General features: G+C 43.9%; 2 protein-coding genes across 2 annotated transcripts; both read right to left on the bottom strand.

The window, feature by feature from the left end:
* Nucleotides 1–4,630: 4,630 nt before the first annotated feature.
* On the bottom strand, nucleotides 4,631–16,819 carry LOC134393938 (olfactory receptor 1361-like). The gene is made up of 4 exons (XM_063118965.1): nucleotides 16,538–16,819; nucleotides 8,322–8,715; nucleotides 6,871–7,154; nucleotides 4,631–4,648 (listed from the first exon to the last, which is right to left on the bottom strand). The coding sequence occupies exons 1-4, from the start codon at nucleotides 16,817–16,819 to the stop codon at nucleotides 4,631–4,633; spliced, it is 978 nt and encodes a 325-aa protein (XP_062975035.1).
* A 7,358-nt stretch (nucleotides 16,820–24,177) lies between these two features.
* LOC134393937 (olfactory receptor 1J4-like) lies at nucleotides 24,178–25,840 on the bottom strand. Its single transcript, XM_063118964.1, has 2 exons — nucleotides 24,882–25,840; nucleotides 24,178–24,325 (listed from the first exon to the last, which is right to left on the bottom strand). Exons 1-2 carry the CDS (start codon nucleotides 25,838–25,840, stop codon nucleotides 24,178–24,180), a joined length of 1,107 nt encoding a protein of 368 aa, XP_062975034.1.
* Between the last annotated feature and the right edge of the window lie 320 nt (nucleotides 25,841–26,160).

Raw genomic sequence — 26,160 nt, 5'->3', positions numbered from 1 at the left:
TTCAGCTCGATTACATGACATTGTCAACAACCAGGATGTCTCCTGTAGTACAGTGTATCTTGGAAATCCCAATGTGAAAAGAAACACTTTTAAAATGGAAATAGCCAGGAAAAAGCTGGATCTGCCACCACTAGATGGCACTGTCTCAGCAGAAGTGAAGGGAGGGGAAGCAACCGCTTTCAGCTTCTGGAGAATGAGACTGAAGGACAGTTTGCAGAGGAGGAAGTACAGGAGACACCATGCAACAGTGACCAAGGGACAGAAGGTAGGTCAACCAAGAAGAAGAGAAGAGTAGTCGTTGTGGGAGACTCCCTGCTGCGTGGGATTGAAGCCCAAGTATGTCGTGAAGACCCATGGACTCGCCAGGTGTGCTGTCTCCCTGGAGCACAGATTAGAGATGTGACTGAAAGGTTACCGAAGCTCATAAAGACAACGGACACATACCCCTTTCTTCTCATCCATGTGGGAACAAATGATGTCGCCAAGCAGAGCTATGAAGAAATCATTTCAGACTTTGAAGTTCTGGGAAGGAAACTGAAGAACTTTGGGGCCCAGGTAGTTTTCTCATCCATCCTCCCGGTTCTTGGAAGAGGATTAGAAAGGGAAAGAAAAATACTCCGGATGAACGACTGGCTTCGAAGGTGGTGCCGTCGTGAGAGTTTTGGATTCTGGGACCACGGGCTATGCTACTTGGAACATGGACTGCTGGCAAGAGATGGGTTGCACCTCACAAGGGCTGGAAAGAATGAGTTCGGCCACAGCATGAAGAACTTCATCAGGAGGGCTTTAAACTGAATCTTACGGGGGTGGGAGACGTAAATTTTGAGGCAACAATGGATGAAGGCCAATGCACCACAGTACAGAGAACAGCTCCAACAGTGTCCCAAAATAGTGTCTGCAACAAGGTAGGAACAAAGCCAGACTATAAAACACATGGTCTTCGATGTCTATACACTAATGCCCAGAGCATGGGAAACAAACAGAATGAACTTGAACTCTTATTACATGAAGGCAAATACGACTTGATAGGTATAACTGAAACTTGGTGGGATGACTCCCATGACTGGAATATAGCAATTGAAGGATATAACTTGTTCAAAAAGAACAGAAGAAATAGAAAGGGAGGTGGAGTTGCACTATATGTTAAAAATACCTATCCCTGCACAGAAATACAGGCGGATGAGATTGGGAGCCCCGTCGAGAGCGTCTGGATTAAAATAAATGGGGCTAGGAATAAAAAGAATATGATAATCGGAGTCTACTACCGACCACCCAATCAAGGAGAAGACGAGGACGAAACTTTTGAGAAACAAATTACCAGTGTTTCAAGGAAGTGTGATGTAGTAGTGATGGGGGACTTCAATTACCCTGATATCTGTTGGGAGACCATTACTGCCAAAAGCGGCCCTTCCAAGAAATTCCTGACATGTATGGGTGATAACTTTCTCCTACAGAAAGTGGTGGAAGGAACTAGAGGATCAGCAATCCTTGACTTGTTATTGACCAATAGGGATGACTTAGTGGATAAAGTGGCAGTTATGGGAACTCTGGGGGAAAGTGACCACGTCATACTTGAATTCTTGATTATGAAGGAGACAAAAGTCGAGCGTAGCCATACACGTACTCTGGATTTTAGGAAAGCTGATTTTAATAAACTCAGAACTATAATAAGTAAGGTCCCGTGGCAAGGGAGCCTAAAAAGAAAAGGAGTGCAGGATGGGTGGGAGTATCTAAAAAATGAAATTTTAAAGGCACAGTTACAAACAATTCCAACAAGGAGAAAAGATAGAAGACAACAGAGGAAACCAATGTGGCTCCACAAAAAACCTTATTGATGAACTGAAAACAAAAAGGGATACATATAGGAAGTGGAAGGAAGGCCAGGCTACAAAAGAAGAGTACAGACAAGTGGCGCAGAAGTGCCGAAATGGCGTCAGGAAGGCTAAAGCTGTGAATGAGCTGAGATTAGCGAGGGATGCTAAAAGCAATAAAAAGGCTTTCTTCAGATACGTGAGTAGTAAAAGACAGAGGAAAGAAATGGTGGTTCAACTGCTTAATGAGGATGGCAAATTGATAACAGATGACAAAGAAAAGGCTGAAGTGCTCAATTCCTACTTTGCCTCGGTCTTCTCCCAAAAGCGGGTCTATGACCCCCCTGGAAAAAGTGAAGCAGAAGTTGAGGGGGCAGGATTGCAGTTTGAGATTGATAAACAAATGGTCAAAGAACACCTAATTTCATTGAATGAGTTCAAATCTCCAGGGCCCGATGAACTGCATCCAAGAGTAATGAAGGAGCTAGCGGACGAACTCTCAGAACCTTTGTCTATTATCTTTGCAAAATCATGGAAGACGGGTGAGGTGCCGGACGACTGGAGGAGGGCTAACGTTGTCCCTATCTTCAAAAAGGGCAAAAAGGAGGAACCTGGGAACTACAGACCAGTCAGTCTGACATCCATCCCTGGGAAAATTCTGGAGCAGATTATAAAGAAGTCAATCTGTAAACACCTTGAAATCAATGCAGTGATTACTAGAAGCCAACATGGATTTGTCAGGAACAAACCCTGTCAGACTAATTTGATCTCATTTTTTGATAGGATAACCTCCCTTGTGGACTGTGGGAATGCTGTGGACGTCATATATCTTGACTTCAGCAAAGCTTTTGACAAAGTACCACATGACATTCTGATTAACAAACTAGCTAAAAGTGGGCTAGATGGAACAACTATTAGGTGGATCCACAATTGGCTACAGAATCGGACTCAAAGAGTACTTATCAATGGAACCTTCTCAAACTGGGGAGAGGCAACGAGTGGGGTGCCGCAGGGCTCAGTCCTGGGCCCAGTGATCTTCAACATTTTTATTAATGATTTGGACGAGGAGGTGCAGGGAACGCTGATCAAATTTGCAGATGACACCAAATTGGGTGGGATAGCTAATACCCTGGAAGACAGAAACAAACTTCAAAGTGATCTTGATAGGCTGGAGTGCTGGGCTGAAAACAACAGAATGAAATTTAATAGGGATAAATGCCAAGTTCTACATTTAGGGAATAGAAACCAAATGCACAGTTACAAGATGGGGGACACTTGGCTCAGCAATACTACAAACGAGAAAGATCTTGGAATTGTTGTAGATCGCAAGCTGAATATGAGCCAACAGTGCGATATGGCTGCAAGAAAGGCAAATGCTATTTTGGGCTGCATTAATAGAAGTATAGCTTCCAAATCACGTGAGGTACTGGTTCCTCTCTATTCGGCCCTGGTTAGGCCTCATCTAGAGTATTGCGTCCAGTTCTGGGCTCCACAATTCAAGAAGGACGCAGACAAGCTGGAGCGTGTTCAGAAGAGGGCAACCAGGATGATCAGAGGTCTAGAAACAAAGCCCTATGAAGAGAGACTGAAAGAACTGGGCATGTTTAGCCTGGAGAAGAGAAGATTGAGGGGAGACATGATAGCAGTCTTCAAATACTTAAAAGGTTGTCACACAGAGGAGGGCCAGGATCTCTTCTCGATCCTCCCAGAGTGCAGGACACGGAATAATGGGCTCAAGTTAAAGGAAGCCAGATTCCGGCTGGACATCAGGAAAAACTTCCTGACTGTTAGAGCAGTGCGACAATGGAATCAGCTACCTAGGGAGGTTGTGGGCTCTCCCACACTAGAGGCATTCAAGAGGCAGCTGGACAACCATCTGTCAGGGATGCTTTAGGGTGGATTCCTGCATTGAGCAGGGGGTTGGACTCGATGGCCTTGTAGGCCCCTTCCAACTCTGCTATTCTATGATTCTATTCAATTCAAAGCATGTGGTAGCCCCTCTCCTCCCATGTAACACAGCCCATAACAATTATGTATGGAATGGCAATGTGGAGGAGCCAGTGAAGAAGGGTATTTTGAATATCTTGCAACAGCATGAAAAAGTTTTTAGCGACAAGCCTGGAAGGACCAATTTATACAGGCATGCCATCAATATTGTTTTGTTCTCTCAATGTTTCTGTATAAGCAAGGTCAGAGATATTCACCACAGGGTTTCTTTCACTAGGGTCTGGTACTTGATGTTTGATTAACATAACTTTTAGTTCTTCTGTTCTTTCCCCCTCAAACTTTACTTTCAACATTTTACATCTCTCAATTAGTGCATCTTTCTTTAAAGCCAAAATTTCTGCCATTTTTCCTCACAGTTGTTTTATTCCTTACTTCTGTTAACTGTTTTTCACATTGCTGTCTCCGTCATGGCTTGTTATATGTTCACAACTGGATTTATATGAACTGCACTGGATATTTTCATATTCCTGTTGAACTGCACTTGATATTTTTGTATCCCAGTGCTGCCACCTTCCTGTTTACTGTCACTTAATAGATCTGGCACATGTAGACTTTCTCTTTCAGGGACTAAAGATACTTGCCGTTCTTTCTCTTCCTGTGTTCTATATGTCTTCAACATATTCACATGCACAGTTCTGCTTCTCTTTTGATGTTGTGATGAAATTACATAGGTTAACGTGTCCAATTTTTCTCTAACAATATAGGGTCCTTCCCAACTGGCCTGCAATTTGTTTTGCAGTTGAGGGATATAAGCTATCTGTCATAAACTGTCTCTGTCCTTTAGTGGAACCACAAGCAGCTTTAGTGGGTCTTTACTGGCCCGAGGGTTTCTGGGTACCAAGAGAGATGGTAACAGCTTAACTTTGCACAATGAAATAGGATGCCATGAGATACTAATTACAGAATGGAAAGGAACATCTTTATGGACTCACATGTGATTTTACAGTCATGACATATGAGGATGATAATTAAAGCGCTGGAATTATGTGAAAGCTGGAGGAAATTCATTGTCTTCCTATGGATTGCCATATTTATTAGCTTGACAAATTCACTCCGGACTTCTCACTTCATCATTTATTTATTTATTTATATTTATTTATTTATTTACTAGCTGTACCCTGCCACGCGTTGCTGTGGCTCAGTCTGGTTAAATTGAAAAGAAAGAAAAGACAAAGCAGATGTTTCTAATATGTTTAATTTCACAATGCTTGTGGATATACAATATTTTTAGTTGTTCCATTGTCTGTGTAGATATAGAGATTGTCTGGTTTGCCGACTCTAGAACACCCAACATATAATTGTCCATGTGAGAAGCAATCTGTGTCTAAACCCCACTTACCTTTCCGGCGGAGCTCCGGATCGAGGCGAAGGATCCGCCTTCACCTCGATCCTCTTCGCCACGCTCCGCCGGCCCCCCAATCCTCTTCGCCTCCGCCTTAAGGGCAGGCGAAGCCCCCCGCTCCGCTCCTGCTGTGTAAACCGCACAATTCTAAAGATTGGCCCTGAGCTTTGTTGATGGTGATTGCAAACGCCAATCGAATGGGGAATTGCAATCTCTTAAATTGAAATGGCAGATCTATTGGAATCATAGGAATGCGAGGAATGAGGACATCTTCACCTTTGAAAGGTCCTGTCAAGATTGATCTCCGACTATAACAATTGCCACTTCGTCTATAGTTGGAGCATTGAATCTTCGCACATGTTCTCCAGCAGGCATTTTGTCAGCATGAATAACAATCTTGTGTGTATCAGATGGCATCATGTCAATTGCTGTTTTGAACAAATGTACTAAATTGTTTTTTTCGTGAAGTAGCTGTTGCAGTTTTGAAACAATGGACCTTTTTATGCCGGTATAAATTCCGCAGCGTGCATTCAATTCATCATTGCCATCACCAATGAAATACATGTGTAGGAATTTATGTTGACTATCTTGAAACGGAAGGAAGGAGCCGGCTTTATGATAAATTTGTCGTTTGACTTTGAAAGTTGGCATAAATGGAGCTGTGATGATTTCTGCACCGAACGACGTCATTTGGAAGCATGAGTTGTATTTCCTGATGTTAGATAGGAAATGCTTTGATTCTGTGGTATATCTGGCAAGCAAAGTTTGTAATGGCTCTGGTGGTTCTCCAAGTTGAGGCAGTTTAATTTTTCCAGCAGCGCAACACATTCCTTTTGTTTCTCCATTAAATTTAAGAGCCTTGCAATAAGGACACACTTCAGTCACAGTGCCGATGAGAACATGCCGCCTCAAACTATAATCATCAGCTGGGTTGTACCGGAATGCAAGGCGATTGTAATCATGTGATTGTTTACCACGGAGTCGTGTTTGACACTTATGTGCTGTTTCTCGTTGACATCTTTCAGCCACTCTCAGCCTGTCGCGTTCATTCTGTTGAGAACAAAGCAGATCTGAAGCTGTAGAATGCGATTGCTGTGCTCGCAACCGTGCATCCTCAAATCTGGCTGAATGTTGCTTGGCTGGTTCCTTGGCACGTATTTGAGGCATTCTTTTTCTTTTTTTCTCATTTGCTGATGCCTGTTCTTCCTCAGTCTGATTTGCAATTTCTCGTCGCCGTGCTTCCGCTCTGCGAGTACGACGACCTAAGTGTGATCTTCTGCGAGGCATTATTTGGATGAAGTAAAGCAGATTGTTTGGTTTTTTAAAAAGGATGTTTTTACGGTGAGGAGGTTAGTGGAAACTCCTGGCAGTTACCTTTCTTCAGAACGTGTAACTGTCACAGGTGTGACATCTATATTCACTCAGCCAATTGTGAGAGAACATGCAAATGTGAGAGGAGGCAGAGGCAGTGGATTGGCCTACTGGTTGGCGATGTCACAATGATCAGCAGGACTGGTTTTGAGGAGGCCTATTTCTTCGATTTTAAGACAAACTTTTGTCCCCATATAGAACATAGTTGCATAACAACGCTCGCATATTCGAATGCAACGTTGTGTCAAAATTTCAAAGCAATCGGTGAAGAAGTTTCGGAGATATAACGTCTGCTTCGAACGAACATTTACATTTTTATTTATATAGAAGATTTATTACTCTCCTCCTCTGAAACCAAACCCTCAGTAACCTCTTCATGGCCTCATGCATCTCACGGTTCCTTATGCTATAGATGAAAGGGTTGAGCATAGGGGTGACAACGGTGTAGAATATAGATGCCACTCTTAACCTAGAGCCAGAGTAAGTGGAGGACGGGCGAATGTAGGTGCCTATCAGAGTGCCATAGAACAAGGCCACCATGGTGAGGTGGGCACTGCAAGTAGAAATGACCTTGTACTTCCCAGAAGCTGATGGGATCTTCAAAACCTTGAACACTAGGCGTGTGCACGGACCCCCCGCTCCGCTTCACTTCCAGATCCGTGATTTGTGGATCGGGCCGCTCCACCCCGCCCCCGCTCCGCCTATGTCCACTTCGCTCTGCTCGGAGCTCCGGATCCGGATCGGAGCTCCATTTCCCCCCATAGGCTTGCATTAAGCTAAAAAAGTATACAACTTTTTTTCTGTTAAAGTTAGAAACCTCAAGTTTGGCACCATGACACCTCATGGAGGTATACACACACACGCCAAGATTCAAGGCAATCCCATCATCCCCTGATTTTTGGGGAATTTATGAAAACTGGGCACCCCATTCACACCCCTTTCCATAGCTCCATCAATTTGCACGTTAAAAATCTCAAACTTGCCACCATGAAAGCTTATCCAGGGGTGTACATGCATGCCAAGACTCAAGGCAGTCCCATCATCCCCTGATTTTGGGGGAATTTATGAAAACCGGGCACCCCATTCACACCCCTTTCCATAGCTCCGTCAATTTGCACGTTAAAAATCTCAAACTCACCACCATGATAGCTTGTCCAGGGCTGCACACGCATGCTGAGCCTCAAGGCAGTCTCATCATCCCCTGATTTTTGGGGAATTTATGTAAACCGGGCACCCCATTCACACCCCTTTCCATAGCTCCGTCAATTTGCACGTTAGAAACCTCAAACTCACCACCATGATAGCTTGTCCAGGGATACATATGCACGCCAAGACTCAAGGCAGTCTCAGCGGCAGAGCCCGGTAAAGGACCAAGGGAGAGGGGGACCTTACCTGCCTCCGTCCGTGGTCCATCGCCATCTTCAATTGAACCCGCGGTGCCACCAGGAAGTCTGGGCCGCAAGCGGCCCAGGCTTCCTGGTGGCACCGCGGGCTCAATTGAAGACGCTGACAGACCGCGGATGGAGGCAGGTAAGGGAGAGGAGGGCGGGGAGGGGGGCTACCGGGCCCTGCTGTGACAGCGGCAGGGCCCAGTAAACCCCACTTACCTTTCCGGCGGAGCTCCGGATCGAGGCGAAAGATCCACCTTCACCTCGATCCTCTTCGCCACGCTCCGCCGGCCCCCCAATCCTCTTCGCCTCTGCCTTAAGGGCAGGCGAAGCCCCCCGCTCCGCTCCTGCTTCTCCGGTCCGATTAGAAGCAGAACACATCCCTATTGAACACAATGAAAACGTAGGACAGAAGAATGAGCATGAGTGGTCCAAGAAGAGCTGGAGTACCTTCAGTAACAAACAGCATTTCAACAGATGAGGTGTCTGAGCAGGAGAGCTGGAGTAAAGGGTGGAAATCGCAAAAAAAAAAATGGGGGATTTCTCGGGAAGCACAAAAGGAAAAACCAGATATTAAAGGAACGTACAACAGGGAGTGGACTTGAGCCAGGAGCCAAGACCCAGTGTCCAACACTAGGCAGCGCTTATGGCTCATTATTGTAGTGTAATGTAGTGGGCGGCAGATGGCTACATAGCGATCATATGCCATGGAGGCCAACAGAAAGTTATCTGTGGCTACAAAGACTGCCAAGAAATACATCTGGGTCAGACATCCATTGTAGGATATGGTGTTTGCCTGGGGGCGGATCCACACGTCATTCCGAAATCGCTTGCATCTGGAGTGCGCCCTGAAGCTCATCGGGACACACAGGCGTACTTTCAAAGCGCCTTTTCCCAGTTTTGGGGCGCTGTTATTTAGTCCGTCTTAGGTCAGTTTAAGGTGTCCCTTCTTCCAAGGTGTGAAACAATTAGTCGCTCTTTCCTCCCCGCCCCGCTCCGCCCACCAGACTTACTTTGTTGCCTTTTGACTTCCTCTTCCGATAACATTTCCGGTCCGAACAACACCATCCATCTTTACTCATCAACTTTTCTGCGTGCGAGGACAGGTGAGGTCGGTTCCATTTACCTCACACCATCCATCTTTAATCATCAACTTTTCCGCGTGCGAGGACAGGTGAGGTCAGTTCCATTAACCTCAGTCGTTCCCGCTTTTGGCTTTCTCATTTCTATTTTTTTTAATTTGTTCTGATCTATGCGCATCAATGCATATTCGTTTAAAAGGCTCTTTACAGAGCGCCAGCTAGTATAGGCAAAGCGCCAAATCTTTACAGAGCGCCGGCTAGTATAGGCAAAGCCCCAAATCCGGCGCGAAAAGCAGCCTCCATTTTTCCTCTTCACCTTTCCAGCCAGGGAGGGGGGAGGGGGCAGGTATCCATTATCCTCAGCCTTCCCTCTTTCGCCATTCCCAGTTGTAATTCTTTTTTTCAATTGTTACGACCTATGCGCATCCGTGCATATTCGTTTAATAGGCTCTTTACAGAGCGCAGCGTAGTCTGTGTATAGTGTATAGGCGCAGAGCGCAGGCTAGAGTGCTTTGAACTCTATAGGCAAACCTCTATTCTGGCGCGAAAAGCAGCCTCCATTTTTCCTCTTCACCGTTCCAGCCAGGGAGGGGGGAGGGGGCAGGTATCCATTATCCTCAGCCTTCCCTCTTTCGCCATTCCCAGTTGTAATTCTTTTTTTATTTATTTATATCCCACCTTTTCCCCCTTTACAGAGCGCCGGCTAGTATAGGCAAGCCCCAAATCCGGCGCGAAAAGCAGCCTCCATTTTTCCTCTTCACCTTTCCAGCAAGGGAGGGGGGAGGGGGCAGGTATCCATTATCCTCAGTCGTTCAGTCTTTTTGCTTTCTCATTTGTAATGTTACTTGTTTCTTTACAAGAAAATGATGATGTTTTAATGTCTAGATGTTGAAATGTAATTAATGTTAAGTTTCTCCCCTCCACACACAAACCCACCCCACCCCCACATAGATTATTGCACTCTAATGTGGAATGAAATGTTTGCTTATAAAGCTTTTGCATGCCTTTTTCATTAAATCAGTGTTCCTTTTTGGCTGCTGAAGTTTACATGTATCTCTTAGAACTGATATTTCAGTTCAGGAACTTTACCTACTTTTGTATAGTCTCCCAGACACCCCCACTCCTCTCCCCACAACCTTGCTTGCATTTCCCTCATGCTTGTAATTGTTCTTCATATTTCAGGTAACGGTTTTAGGAGGAGAGTTATTCCAAGTGCAATACTTTTAAAAGTTGCTTTATTTTTGGTGACATATTAAAAAACTACATTCTGTTAGCAATTCTGCTAAGTGATCATTGACCTAACATTAAAACCAAATCAAGGAGTTAACGAGTTTAAGCAAGAGACATCTTTCTTAATTAATAATATTATAAATATATTTTTTCTTCATAATCCTTAGATCTGAGAATGGCAAGTGGCAGTAAGGGCCGAGGCACCTCATGGCGTCACCCAGAAATTCTGGATTTGCTTGACATATGGGGGGAAGAAAAAATTCAGGAGCAACTGAGGGCAACCCATCGGAACATTGATTCATTTGAAGTGATAGCACAGGAACTACAAAGAGGGGGCACAACCGAACAGCTGTAGAGTGCAGGAGGAAAAGCAAAGCTTTGAGACTAGACTATCGTAGAGTGATCATGCACAATGCAAAGTCAGGTAACAATGCAACCACATGTCCCTACTTCTCACAGCTACACAGCATTCTCAGGGGTGATGCTACAATGAGACCTAAGCGTGTAGTATCAAGTTTAGAAATTAGAAGGACCATGCCATCATCAGGCAGCAGCAGCTCATCCGGAAGTTCATCGAACATCAGTTATGGGTCCTCACAGGAAGAAGAAAATGTGCCTCTGGAAACGGTGAATACTGAAGACCTTTACAATGGTGAGTATTTTTTTTGTTAATATTATATTTCTCCCTTACCTACAGGAGAAGTGTGTATTAAGTATTGCTTTTTTTTACTACTCACAGATGAACAGGTCAGCATGGATTCGGATCCAAATATGAGCTGCACATTGACAGATCAAGAGCAAGCACTGATTACTGTGGAGCAAGGTTTGGATCTGTTAAAGATGGGCTGACAATATTTTGGGTTTTGAACCTGTTTTCTCCGGGGTAGCATTGGCTACGAGTAATCATATGTTTTCCAATGCAATAATCACATTTAATAATGCTGTTACTTTTTATTACTGTGTTTTTTAAAAACATTCTAATGTAGTATATTAACATTGTAACTATTTATATTCCTCAATTTAATAACATGAACCATTGTGAACATGTAAACTATGGAAAGAGGAACTGAGTTCATCTTTTTCAACTTATATTCACAGAAACAGGCTCAACCAGCAGCACTGCAGCTGATGCACAACAGCAAGCATCCCAGCACCCTGAAACTGGTAAATCTAACATTATACCATCCATCATATTTTATGTTTTAGACATTAATATTCTAAGTCATGATAATGCCAACAACCACTACCTCTAACTTCAATTCCTTTTTTTTCTTATCAGACACAGGGATTCCAAATACACAGGCCACTTTGTCGCTTGCCACAAGGCTTGCGATGACTAGAAATCGAAAAACCCGACGTACAGCAAATGATATTGCTGAACGGTTAATGCAGCACTCTTCGTCAGAAAGTGCCAAAACAAGAGCAATGATGCAGGAAGATTCAACTTTTTTTAATGATTTCTTACACAAGTCCTTGGAATCAGATGAGGAATACAAACGCGACAGGAAGATGCTGATAAACTCTATTGCACATCACTCATCTATTTTGGAACGCCTGGTTGATAAAATTCTAGATGCCAACAGCATGGTGCGACAGAGGAATATCCAGGCTGCAGAAATAGCAGAGATTCAATCTGCTGCTCAGCATGTAAATGCTGAGATTCTTGAAAATGAGGAAATTATGTCTGCTACATCTACTCCAAAAAGAGGTGTAGAAAATCCTGAGCGTCCAAGACGGCTGATTAAACGTCCGTTAGTGTTTTCTCCATAACTGTCAAAGTAGTGTGGAAGTAACCTAAAACTTGTTAAATGTTAATGTAGATGGTTTATGATGTTGTTAAATGGTTGCTGTACTTGTAATGTTTTTTTTAGTATTTAGCACGTTTACCTTTAGTAGTTTAATGGAGCTTTAGCAGATGCTGTAAGTCCCAGAAGGCTTAATAAACCTCCTATTGTGTTTTCACCATCACTTTAATATTAGTCATCTAACCACTTTTAACGTGTTAAATGTTTATGGAGTTGGTAAATGCTTTGTTTAAACTGTGGTCCTACTGTAATAGTTATAATTTTGTTTTTTAAAAAATTATTTTAGGGCATTGTAAGTATTATAACTACAATAAAGGAGAGAACACGTTTATGTTTTCTTTGCAACAACTATTTTTTAAGTGCATGGTAATATACTTTTTTATACTGTACATTTCTTTCATTTCTTTAATACGACATTATAAAGTTATTTTTTAAAATAAAAAAAAATTTACAAAACAGTTTTTGATCACTGATCATTTTGGAGGGGCTTGTGCTGGTGGACCCTCTTGGAGCACCTGGAGCCCGATGGTGCATTTTAGCTGGCGATTATCCTCCTCTAATAAGGAGACTCTCCTTTCCAAGTGACGCACTATGAATAGAGTAAGTATAACCGTTAATATTCCATGCAGGAAAGAGGTTATTCACAATTCACACTTTAAAATCTTTTTTTAAAAAACATATTTACTTGTTCTTTGAAACGAACCCTCCAGCCGGACGACAGCTTGTAGCACTGGGTCACTGTTTGGTTTCCCCAATGATTGCCCTGACTGCTCAGCTGCAGGAGGATGGAGGGTTGATGTCCCTGAAAGGGAAAGCATGTACTTTTAGTTATGAAAAAAAGGGATCATCACTCATTACCTTCGTGTGTTAAATTATTCTACAGTTTATTGGAATCAGGGATAGACCTGGGTCCTCAGCAACTGCTGGTGACAGTGCCTCATCAACTGCTGGTGACAGTGGTGGCTCATCCGAGTGTTGCTGGCTGTGAGCTGGCTGCATGTCTGAAAAGTAAACAAAGAAGTAGTACGTTAGAGTATTGAACAATTGTTAATGTTAACGTTTGGCAATAGAAAGTCATAGCTATTTTATTCTATTAAAATATTTTAAATAAAGTTAAAGATAATGATATACTGAATTAAAAAATAAAATATGCTCTCTTAACTGGAAAAGCAATTTTTTTTATTACAATATGTATTGACATTTCTTGTCTTTACTTAACAAATTTACATTGCTGTTTCATTAAGTTGGTTACAGTCTATATATGTTATGTAATGACACAACTTCATAAGTATAGCAATAGTAATTGCCTTAACATTACAGTAACATGATTGTTATTGTAGTGCTCAAACTGCTGCAGATACAGCCAGGTTATCAGACAAGACTGAAATTGTAATGAAGCAGCATATGAAAAAACTATGTAATCTTTAAAAAAAAATTCATTATATTACATAAGAATATAAACTTACTAGCAGGTCTCCTTTCAAACCAGCTTGGCTCCCCTGCCTCTTTTCACAGCCTAAAAAGAGCTTCAAAATGAGGGGGCCTATGACACCTTGGGGGTTGCCCTTGGTATTTTTCCATGGCCTCAAAGAATTTAGCCTTAATACTCTTGAATTTCATGCGGGCTTGGATGGCGCTCCGCGGGTATCCCTCGCCGGTCAGAGTTTGGGCTGCTTTTTTAAAAATATGTATTGTTTTTAAATTAGAGCTGCACATTAGGCGCTCTGCATGGCCTGATTTTTGCAGTTCCTCCAGCAGCAACTCTATTTCGTGAAATTGACAAAAAGCAACTCTCCTGGGGGCCATTTTGTACTATACACGAGGTTGTTCTATACACGGGGTATAGTACAGGAAGTGGTTTGCTTCCTGAATTACGCCCCCTACAAACCCGGTGAAGTAATTGCAGATAATTGGACATGCGCAGGGATAATAATTTAAAACGGAAGTACAGCTGCCAAAACCATGATTTTATTCAATATGAAAGGACGTTACACAAATATGCATGAATAGGTTTGCCTATGGAGTTCTAAGCACTCTAGCCTGCGCTCTGCGCCTATACACTATACACAGACAACGCTACGCTCTGTAAAGAGCCTATTAAACGAATATGCACGGATGCACATAGGTCATAACAATTGAAAAAGAATTACAACTGGGAATGGCGAAAGAGGGAAGGCTGAGGATAATGGATACCTGCCCCCTCCCCCCTCCCTGGCTGGAAAGGTGAAGAGGAAAAATGGAGGCTGCTTTTCGCGCCAGAATTGAGGTTTGTCTATAGAGTTCAAAGCACTCTAGCCTGCGCTCTGCGCCTATACACTATACACAGACTATGCTGCGCTCTGTAAAGAGCCTATTAAATGAATATGCACGGTGAAGTAATTGCAGATAATCGGACATGCGCAGGGATAATAATTTAAAACGGAAGTACAGCTGCCAAAACCATGATTTTATTCAATATGAAAGAACGTTACACAAAACATAAAGTCGCACAGAGAGAGAATACAGCAACAACATTGCAATTATAGTTCAGTTTAATTTTACCGACGCAACTCCCTCTGGCGCCACAAGTATGTGCAAATTGCATCCCTAACCTCTGTTCCCTCAGCTAGACGCTCGTTTGCATCATTAACATAGGCTTGTCCTAGGGTCGCCAGTGTAATACGGTTTAGAGGTCCGTCTCTGTTAATGATTGTGTAACCTCTGGCTTCACAGATGTTGTGCATAATTACCCAAGCCGTAATAACTGAAGGAACATTTTCCTCCTCCACTTCCAGCCGAGAACTGAGGCACCGCCATCTGCTATTCAGCCTCCCAAAGGCATGTTCGACCACGTTCCGGGCACGGCTGAGGCAGTAGTTGAAGTGAGCATGCGGTGGCTCTAGGTTACCCCCATAGGGCTTCATAAGCCATTTCCACAACGGATAAGCCCCATCAGCAACAATGAAAGGCGGCACTTCGACGTCCCCAATTCTCCAAACCTCATTTGAGAGGCAAAAAAGTCCTGCATTCATTGCCTCAAAGAGGGATGAATTTCTGAATACATGGGCATCGTGGTTCCTTCCACTCCACCCCACGTCAATATGGGTGAAGCGGCCAGTGTGGTCCGTAGTCCCCTGCAGAATCATGGAATAATAGTTTTTGCGATTGATGAAATCATTGCCTTGCCTTATGGGACAAACTATTTCAATATGCCATCCATCCATGGCTCCGCAGGCTCCCTGAAATCCCAACGCTGCAAAGCCATCCATTACCTGTATTAAAAAGTGAAAGTCAATTTTTAAACCACCAGTAATGTTAACATAGATTATGCGCATAGGTCATAACAATTAAAAAAAATTACAACTGGGAATGGCGAAAGAGGGAAGGCTGGGGATAATGGATACCTGCCCCCTCCCCCCTCCCTGGCTGGAAAGGTGAAGAGAAAAAATGGCTGCTTTTCACGCCAGAATTGAGGTTTGCCTATAGAATTCAAAGCACACTAGCCTGCGCTCTGTGCCTATACACTATACACAGACTACGCTGCGCTCAGTAAAGAGCCTATAAACGAATATGCACTGATGCGCATAGTTCATAACAATTGGGAAAAAAATTACAAAATGGGAATGCCAAAACACTGAGGAAAATTGAACGTCATTTTCACTTGTGCATCCAATTTTTCTTAGAAGAAATAAAAAATACCTTTCGATGATCGCCAAGATAGACTGTGCGACGAAGAAGAACTAGCTCCATTGCCAAGCACACTTCAACAAAGACCTCGCCAACTGTCGAGTGGCCAACCCCAAACTGCTCTGCTGCATTTTTATAGAACCCCGGGTTAGCCAGCTTCCAAATAGCAATTGCCACACGCTTAGCCACGGAAAGGGGCTCCCTCATGGCGGTCTGGTTCCTCTGGAGTGCAGGAGTCAGCTCAGCAACGATTTCAAACAGCGTGGCTCGAGTCACCCTGAAGCTCTCGATCCACCTTTTGTCGTTCCATACTTTCAGAACTAAATTCTCCCACCAGTCCTTGCTACTGGGACGGACCCAGTAGCGTCTGAAAAAAGCAGGGAGACGAATGAACTCGGTGCCTAACACCACAAAGTTCCTCTCCTGCTCCAGCTGCTGCAAGAACAGCATCCTCCATCTCTGGTGCATTTTCATGATTTTAAGGAGTCGCGAGCGGCAACGCTGGTAGTCATCCTCGAGCACAGACAGTGCTCGAAGAGCACATAGGAGTAAATTGATGGAAACAGCCATGATGCTGACTAACTCCATTTGCCTATCCATCTTCTCCACATAGATCACAACGAACGACCAAACAGGAAATTCTGGGTTTGGAGGAATTTTTTAAAAAAGGGGGGGAGCAAGAGAGAACATCACAAGCATCCCCCAAAGCCAGCCCCTAAAAAACGCCCACTTGGGACGGAAGGGACAGAAGTGTGAACCGCTCAAACGAAACGAAATGAAAGAAAAGCAATAAGAAAGAGCTGCCTCGTTTAGGAACGTTCTTAAAAGAGGCGACCTGAAGAGATTTCGGAACGACGATCTGCAGCATTTTGGGCACCGTGGTAGAAGTAAATCCCAGGTCAGCCAATGACAGGTGGTTGAGGAAGAAGTACATGGGGGCATGGAAGAGGCTGCTGTTGGAGAAAATCAGCAAGATGATCAAGAGATTCCCCAGCAGGGTAAGTAGGTATATGGAGAGGAAGATGGGGAAGAGGAGCCCCTGGAACTCTGGTGAGTCGGAGAGACCCAGGAGGACGAAACCTGCAGAGCTGGTGTCGTTCGCCTGCTCCCTTTCCATGGCTCAGCTTGCAAGATGAATCTGGTGGGTGGGGACACATTCTTGTCTATGCAGCAGCCAGGTATTACGTCTAGGTACAAAGATGAAAAATCAGCTTCAGTGGGAGAAGTACATTGGGACATGACAGAATTTGCTATGGGACATTTTAGAGCTTTATCACACCGGGGTTATACTGTGCAATCACTGTGAATTGCATGCAAAGGACTCAGAAGTTTTCCACCTTATAATCTGCTTTGATTGTGAAGTACTCCCATGCATCCTGCTTTAATTGTGCTAAAAAGCCAAAAGAAGTGCAATATTACGGTACTACTTTTCGAGCGTTATCATTTGTTGTTTTCCGAGCGGCCACTGGGGCGCAGGAGCAGGATTTGAGAAAAATTAAACAAATGCTAACATCTGTGTAAGCTTTAAACATAAAGACATCAAAATTGGCACAGTAATAGATATTAAGGAGAGCTTTAAGCATACCAAATTTGAATCAGATTGGGTCATCCATTGATTTTTTATATATAAAAAAATACATTTCCCCCCTTCAAACCCTTTGCAAAGTGCTGCTGCCGGGGGTGTGATTAAGCAACATCAACAACAATGCTGACAGCTTAGCGCTGTAGGGGATAATTCAAGGGAAACAGGTACATGGGATGAAGCTTTTAGTTATCATACGCATCCAGTTAATTTTCTATTCCCCCCAATGAAAAGTCATTCATGCATCTTATATACAAGAAAAGGATCAAGGCTTATAGAAATCTCCAATTTTTCTCATTGGGGAAGAAGAGTGTTGTAACGGGGAAGGTTCCCATTGGGTACTTTGGACCCAGCTTTTCGAAGAGTCACTGGATTGGTGCCCTGTATGTGGTTAGGCTTGTATTGTTTTCCTGACAGTTTCACTCCTGGACTTTCATATTAAAAGTGCAGTATTGGAATTCTGTAGATCATAGTCAATTGGAGCATAATCCCAAAGATATTCTGTTTTAAAGATCCCTCCAGATCCCTCCAAATTAGGGAGGAAGTTGGCTTGCCTGAACCCAGAGAAAAATTTGCTTCTGTGCACATTGGCAAATCCTACTTTCGCAACTATCACTCTAGGCGGCAAGAGGAGCTGCCCTCTTCTTCATAAGAACATAAGAAGAGCCCTGCTGGATCAGACCAAGGACCCATCTAGTCCAGCACTCTGTTCGCACAGTGGCCAACCAGCCATTGGCCAGGGATGAACAAGCAGGACACGGTGAAACAGCACCCTCCTGCCCATTTTCCCCAGCAACTGGTACACACAGGCTTACTGCGTCGAATGCTGGAGATAGCACACAACCATCAGGGCTAGTAGCTCTTGATAGCCTTCGCCGCCAGGAATTTATCCAACCCCCTTTTAAAGCCATCCAGATTGGTGGCCATCACTACATCTTGAGTTCCATAATTTAACTAGGTGCACTTCATGTTCAGAAGTGTTTCCATTTCATGATTATTTGAAACATCAATTCTAAGAGATCCTGAAAGCCTGATAGCCAGTGTCAAAGAGGGACCAAAGAGACATGCAGTTCATCATTTCAGAGAGCCATTGAAACAGACCTTAAACCATAGACTAGCCCTCCCCAACCTTGTGCACTTCCAGAAGTCTTGGCCTACAACTCACATTAGTCAGCATTGCCCATGAGGTTGCTTAACTCTTTCATACCAGCCCCTTTTCAACTCTAAATCAGCTGCCTTTTCACCCACAAGGAAGGATATGGTGTTCCCCCATCACTGTATCTCTGTCTCCCACCTTGTGAAAAAGCAGCAGTGCGACGTGATTTTGAACTTTAAAAATAACTCAGGGTAGAAACACATATACACTCTCTTTCCAGCAGTTCTTCTTTCATAAGAAGATAACATAAGAAGTGCCATGCTGGATCAGACCAAGGGTCTATCTAGTCCAGCACTCCAACTGTTGACCAGGGAACCACAAGCAGGGTGCAGGTGCACCAGCACCCTAACACCCATGTTCCCCAGTAACTGGTGTATAAAGGCTTACTGCCTCTGATACTGGAGGTAGCACCTAGCCATCAAGACTAGTAGCCATTGATAGCCTTCTCCTCCAGGAATTTATCTAACTCCCTTTTAAAGTCATCCAACAGGGGATCTACACTAATATATGAAACGTTTTTACAGTCATTGAACGTTTCGTTTTTGAACAATTTAAAACGTAGCAGTTTTTAAAACGTTTACTTACTTTTCTCTTTCCGTGGGAATGCATTCCTTTTGGCCACACTAAGAAAACAAATCTGTTTGTTCTTTTTCCCCATCTGCCAATTTCCCCTCCCACTTCCTCTTCTCTCCACCAGCAAACAATCCAGCAAGCAGCCTCCCAAAACTGAAACCAAAAAATGTCTGCAAAAAAGAGGTTTGAAAGGAAAAAACAGCTCCAATTTTGGGCACGGAAATTACATAAACATGCCCCCAGGAATGCGATTGGCTATTTATTTATTTATTTATTTATTTTATTACATTTCTATACCACCCAATAGCTGGAGCTCTCTGGGCAGTTCACAAAAAGAACTACAGGAAACCCATTTAATACAATGAAATCAGCCACATCATACCAAATAGAACGACTTATTTCAGAGAAGTTCAAAATAAAAACCGGAGAACAGACAAAAATAAAACGTCTCAAACTGAACGTCATGTGGCGAAATACTACCAAACACACACTTAAAAACAGTAAGACACGTTCTAACTTGACTAGTGTCGATCCCCTCCAAATTGGTGGCCATCACTACATTTTGTGGTAGCGAATTCCATATTTTTACTATGCGCTGTATGACGAAGTACTTTCTTTTATGTGTCCTGAATCTCCCACCAATGGATGACCCTGGGTTCTAGTATTATGGGAGATGGAGAAATACTTTCAGCTCAGGCTGTTTTTGATTGAAATTCATGTGGATGGAAGAAGTGCAAAACTCTGTACAAAGGGGTAGATTGAGGACCTTGCTAGACCCTGCCGGCCGCCCCGCCTCCTAGACGGCCGACGCACAGGGACGACGGAAGCCCTGCAATGTTGGCCATTTTTTTCTTTTTTTGTTAAAGGGGCCATGTGCGCCCCGAAGACTCCGGACAAGGTGAGGGTGTTTTTTTTTTACTTAAGCCCCCCATCCACCCTCCCTCCCCGTCCCCATCCCATGTGTCGGGGATGAGTCTGGGGATGAAGAGCCGCAGGCTGGACCCAGTACCAGCATGGCTGGGCAGCAGCCAGCAGAGGCTCCCTCCAGCTCAGCCTTAGAGGAAGAGCAAACAAACATCTTACCGGTGCCATCGTTCAAACAACAAAGGGCGGAGAAGGAGACGTTACGCAGATCCAAGCGTATTGCTACTAAACGCCAGATAAACAGGGAACAGCTGTGATTCTGGGCTTGGGTATTTAAGTAACAGTGCGCAGGCCAGGATCTTGTCAGACTTAATCTGGTTTGCCTGAGAAAGCTCTGGACCTTGAAACCTTGGCCTTGTCGTGTTTCTGCTGTACCGGTTGGACTACGGACTTCTTGGACTCTGTGACTCTCTCTTGCCCTTTGGAACTCAGACTGGCTTTGTGGACTTTCATGACCCTCTCTCCCGGACCCTTTATGACAACTGGATGGATTTATGGACTGGCTTTGACTTCGGCATAAGCACAGAAAGACTGTTCTGTTTCTTTATGTTTTGAACTGTGTGAGAAATACAAATTAAGTGTTATCTCTTCATTTGGTGTATTTGCTGGTACCTGGCGGTCTTCCCAGTCTGGGCACACAGCCCATGTAGATAAGTTAAAAAGTGGCTGGTTGCAAAGCCGCTTCCTCAGGACATCATCCACCTGCATGCAGCCAATTCAGTTGGTACAGCTATTCCCATGAAAAAGAACCTGTTGTACCTGCCTGCCATGTTGCTGTTAAAGATTATGAGTCTTCCAGAAAAAAACTATAGTAATTTAGCATTACGAATGTAAGTTGAATACACAGGGATTCAAAGTCATTGAAGAAATAAGAAATCAAAGCCCTCTGCCTGGATGGACAAATCTATTAGTATAATAGATTTGTCCATCCACAAATCTATTATACTAATTGTTGTATAAAACTGTTGTTTTTATACTTTTTATGTTTTTGATGGTTTTTTAAATTTTGTATACTTTTAATGTTTACCATTTTTAATTGTTGTAAACTGCCCAGAGAGCTTCGGCCGTGGGGCGGTATATAAATGTATTAAAATAAATAAATAAATAAATAAATATTAGTTTCACTTTCTCCCAAATTAAATGCTTTAATCTCAACTCCTTTCATCCTGTTTATGAACACATTTGTGAAATTGGGTAAGTTCTTATTCAAAATGATAACCCAAATAAAATTCTTGCTCATCTGTAGAATGAAATACTAAAAGATGCTAGCTTTTGTCCATAGAATATAGCTGGAAATGATACCATACCTCTATTGGATCTGCAAGATTTTGGAGTCAGCACCGAGGACAGGTTCCAGCTTTGGGAAAGATCGTTCTGTATATACTTGTTTGGTTCCAAGGACAAAGACTCCTTGCTTTGGCTGGAGCAAATGAACCCAGCCAATGGCTGAGAGGAGGACGTGTGCTGCCACAAGAGGGGGAGATTTCAGTGATCCTAACGGTGGTTCCCCAAGGAGTGAAGCAGCAGCAGAGAGTGCTCTGTGGGGAACTAGTTAACAAAAAACAGAGGCTGTTTTGGAAATTTGGGGATACAAAGGCCCCAAAACAATTGTGCAGCCCGATAATTTCCCAACCCAGCATCCTCCGGAGCTGGTGGGAGAAAGAAATTACATCAAGAAGCAAGTATTCCATCACCTTGCTGGAATGTGTTATCCAGGAGAAATTTTAACTCCCCCAAAGGGCTCTTTTGCCTCTTTTCATCCAAAGACTGCTCAATGATATTAAGATGAAGCAGGTTTGAGATAGAGCTGAGAAGAAAATGCACAAGTATTCTAAAGTGGCCCAAACGTTTCCCATTTCTCTACTGAAATTTTGGATTTGAAATTCAAATTGACATTCTGGCTATGAAAAAATACTTCCTGGTGAGATTCGAGCTCATGGCATTACTTCGTTCCTGCAAGGGTGGGGAACCCACTCGGATGGGCCGCCCCAGGAGACTGATGGAATCCGATGGATTTCTGAATGCTCTTGGGGACTTTCCCATGGATAGAGCTGGTGGTTCAACTGAGGCCCTAGCCTCACTGTGGAACAGTGAGATGCGGAGGGCCACTGACTTGATTGTACCTGAGTGCCTTCTCCGGCGCTGTGGAGCTCGCTCTGCTCCCTGGTATATTGGGAAACTGTGGTCAATGAAACAGCCTAAATGTTGGCTAGAGCACAAATGGTGCAAAACCTGAAGTGAAGATGACTGAGCATGCTCTAGAGCACATAATCATGCCTATTGCACAGTGGTGCAAACAGCACAGAAGGCTTACTTTGATGCCTCCATTGTGTACTTGAGTAACTGTCCAGCAGAGCTCTTTCATGTGCTCTGGGGGTAGTTACCACTCTCCTCAGCAAATGGGGCCCTGGTTCCCTCAAGGAGCTGCTGTGACCTTTTTGAACCTCATTTAAGGACAAAATCACTTGTCTCCGCAACAAACATGATGTTGTTGGGGCAGTTTCATTCGAGGTGTCTGACTATCTGTCTGATTTTGTGGGAGCAGCTTCAATTGCTGCAGCCTGATGATGCAGACAAGGTACCTGCAGCAATGAGACCAACCACACGCCATCTCGATCCTTGGCCTTCCTGGCTGAAGAGGTTTGACTGGGTGGGTCCAGGGTGTGGTGAATGCTATCCTTAAGAAGGCAATAGTGCGACCTCTCCTGAAGAAGCCCACTCTGGACCCAATGGTATTAGACATCTATCACCCAGTTGCAAGTACCCCTTTCTTAGGGAAGGTATTGGAGAGGATCATGGTGGAAAAGCTGCAGGCTTTCTTGGAGGACACTGATTAAGGCCTTCGAGTCCAACCCCCTGCTCAATACAGGAATCCTCCTTAAAGCATACCTAACAGATGGCTGTCCAGCTGCCTCTTGAATACCTCTAGTGTGGGAGAGCCCACTACCTCCCTAGGTAATTAGTTCTTTTGTTGTACTGCTCTAACAGTCAAGAAATTTTTCCTGATGTCCTGCCGGAAAATGGATTCCTGTAACTTGAGCTCAATATTCTTCATCCTGCACTCTGGAAGGATCAAGAAGAGATCCTGGACCTCCTCTGTGTGACAACCTTTCAAGAAGAGTGCTATCATGTCTCCCCACAATTCTCTCTTCTCAAGGCTAAACATGCCCAGTTCTTTCAGTCTGTCTTCATAGAGCTTTGTTTCCAGACCCCTGATCATCCTGGTTGCCCTCTTCTGAACCCGCTCCTACTTATCTGCATCCTTCTTGAAGTGTGGTGCCCAGAACTGGACACAGTACTCAAGATGAGGCCTAACCAATGCCAAATAGAAGGGAACCAGTACCTCACGTGATTTGGAAGCTATACTTCTATTAATGCAGCCCAAAATAACTTTTTTTTTGCAGCCACATCACACTGTTGGCTAATATTCAGCTTGTGATCTACAACAATTCCAACCAGATGCCTCTTGGGAAACCCAGCAGCAAGACACAAGTGCTTGGACCCTCCTGCTCATATTTCCCAGCAACTGGTATACTGAGGCCTCTAATACCGAGGTAATATATAGCCATCATGATTGGTAGCTGTCTCCTTCATGAATGTCTCTAATCCCTAGAGCAACCTGGGGCCTTTCAGATGTTTTGAACCACATCTCCCAGCATTCTTGGCCATTGGCCGTGTAAGCTGGGGCTGATGGGGGTTGACATCCAAAACAATTGAAAGGCAGCAGGTTGAGGAAGGCTGCTGTATAGGATGAGGGTGGAAATGTTTTTCATTGCCCAAATGGGGAAAAGATAGAAATAGGCCATGAGCATACTAAGGATTTATAAGTAATGAGCTCATAGACTAAATGATGGCAGTGGCATGGATTTTATTCTTCTAGGCAGATGAACTAGAATTTCCCCACTAGAGAATGGTAAACTATCTGAGCATGCAGCAATATTAAAGGAAATAAATTAGACACAGGTAAAAGAAGGCAGATAGATAGCTGTTGGTCACTTTTAATAAACAATTCTACTCTTCATTAATGACTGGGGAAACAAAACTCAAAGGTCAATTGATCTTATGCGACCTGTTCAACTGGTTGCAGCATGAAAAAAAATCAACATGGGATGACTACATGAGCAATTACAGGCAAATATGGTCCATACAGATAAGCCCTGGTGGGCAATTTGGCACTGAAAGAGGGGCAAGTGGTTTTCATCCAGAAACAGAGGAACCCGGCAGAAGAGAATTCAGCAATTCACTCTGAGATATGGGGCGTATCTATGACACTGTACCAGGGCCATATACACAAGACCTTCCTAGTAAGCATCAGTTGCTTGCCTAGTTTGCCACACTCAGATATCAAATCTGCCGTGGGAAAATTGTTGACGGGCAGGGTATGAATTCTACAAAGAGAAAGAGAGAAAGTAAAATTAATTCATAATGGAAAATGCAGAGGGAGTATTAGCCTTGAGACAGCATCAGTCCCCCAAAAGCCACAAATTCATTGGTAGCACCCTACGACTGCTTCCTGCCAACCTGCCAGGAAAGAAAAATCGCAAATCAGCTTTCTCATGTGCAGATGCAAATTGCTAAACTCTTTCTTCCAGCTCCCGTCTTAAGAGCTGGAGCATGACACAAATTCAGGGAGCTTGGGGTAGCCACCACCAACTATCGCAGGTCATTCGGGGAGCACTTTCAAAATAAAGCTGTTCAAAGGCCCAAAGAGGTGGTAACAGCTTAATTTTTCACAAAGAAATAGTATGCCCTGAAACACTAGTGAAAGAATGGAAAGGAGCATCTTTAAGCACTCACATGTGACTTCACATGCATGATATTTGAAGAGGAGGATTAAAGCTCCAGAACAGTGTAAAAACTAGAGAAAACTTGTTGTCTTCCTATTGATTGCCAGGTTTATCTGCTTTTCAAACTTGCTCAGGGCTTATTCTGTGATCTTCTCACTTCCCCATGACTTTCCTCCTCTGAAACCAAACCCTCAATAACCTCCTCAGGGCCTCATGCATCTCACGGTTCCTTAGGCTATAGATGAAAGGGTTGAGCATAGGGGTGACAACGGTGTAGAATATAGATGCCACTCTCAACCTAGAGCCAGAGTAAGTGGAGGACGGGCGAATGTAGGTGCCTATCAGAGTGCCATAGAACAAGGCCACTGTGGTGAGGTGGGCACTGCAAGTGGAGAAGGCCTTGTACTTCCCAGAAGCTGATGGGACCTTCAAAACCTTGAATCCAATGAAGATGTAGGAGAGGACGATGAGGATGAGTGGTCCAAGCATGGTTGCAGTACCTTCAAACATGAGCAGTGTTTCAGCAGATGAAGTGTCTGAGCAGGAGAGCTGGAGTAAAGGGTGGAGGTCACAGAAGAAATGTGGAATCTCCCGGGACCCACAGAAAGAAAAATTAGATATTGTAAATACATATAACAAGCCCTGGAAAAAAGATAGAAGCCAAGACCCTGCTGCCAACAGTAAGCAGCACTTGTAGCTCATTATTGTAGCATAATGTAGTGGGCGACAGATGGCTATGTAGCGATCATATGCCATGGAGGCCAACAGGAAGTTATCTGCTGTACAAAAGACCACAAAGAAATACATCTGGGTTAGGCAGCCACTGTAAGAAATGGTGTTTGTCTGAGACACCAAGATCTGCAGCATCTTGGGCACAGCGTTGGAACTAAACCCCAAGTCAGCCAGTGACAGGTGGGTGAGGAAGAAGTACATAGGGGCATGGAAGAGGGTCTTGCTAGAGAAGATCAGTAAGATGATCAAGAGGTTCCCCAGCAGGCTAAGTAGGTACATGGAGAGGAAGATGGGGAAGAGAAGTCCCTGGAACTCTGGCGAGGCGGAGAGTCCCAGGAGGATAAATCCAGCAAAGGTGGTGTGGTTCTCCTGCTCCTTTTCCATGGATCAGCTGGGAATGCAAACAAAGGAATGGCATCGTATTGTTGTTTACATCACAGCCCTGTATTTCACAGCCCTGCCCTCTTTTGTATCTGGTCACCTTAGTATAGCTCCTGCAGCTTTAACTGTTGTGAAGAAGACGGAATTTCACCATGTGCTGAATGCATACAAAGGACACCTGCTGAAATTCCCTTTTCTATACAACTGTTAAAGATACAGGAACCCTGTCCTCCTTTCCATATGGTCACCCTAATATTCATCCTATACTCTAGGTTATTATCATGTGCAAACCAAGCCATTATCTAATGGTGTTTCCCGATGGA

This window comes from Elgaria multicarinata, chromosome 3 (assembly GCF_023053635.1).
Source record: "Elgaria multicarinata webbii isolate HBS135686 ecotype San Diego chromosome 3, rElgMul1.1.pri, whole genome shotgun sequence".
Lineage (NCBI taxonomy): Eukaryota > Metazoa > Chordata > Lepidosauria > Squamata > Anguidae > Elgaria > Elgaria multicarinata.
Note: the sequence above shows the minus strand (reverse complement) of the source record. Positions and strands in the feature narration are given on the sequence as shown.

Bases quoted from the DNA above. Each gene is read 5' to 3' on its own strand.
- LOC134393938 (XM_063118965.1), bottom strand. From the start codon at position 16,819: ATGGAAAGGGAGCAGGCGAACGACACCAGCTCTGCAGGTTTCGTCCTC. The intron at 8,716-16,537 runs GTCGCCTCTTTT...ATCCGCCCCCAG, and splicing joins TCGTTCCGAAATCTCTTCAG to GCAAACACCATATCCTACAA. The intron at 7,155-8,321 runs TTTTCATTGTGT...GGGGTCCGTGCA, and splicing joins GCTCATTCTTCTGTCCTACG to CACGCCTAGTGTTCAAGGTT.
- LOC134393937 (XM_063118964.1), bottom strand. From the start codon at position 25,840: ATGGAAAAGGAGCAGGAGAACCACACCACCTTTGCTGGATTTATCCTC. The intron at 24,326-24,881 runs GTGAGAAGATCA...TTCTCTTTGTAG, and splicing joins AGGAGGAAAGTCATGGGGAA to AATTCATACCCTGCCCGTCA.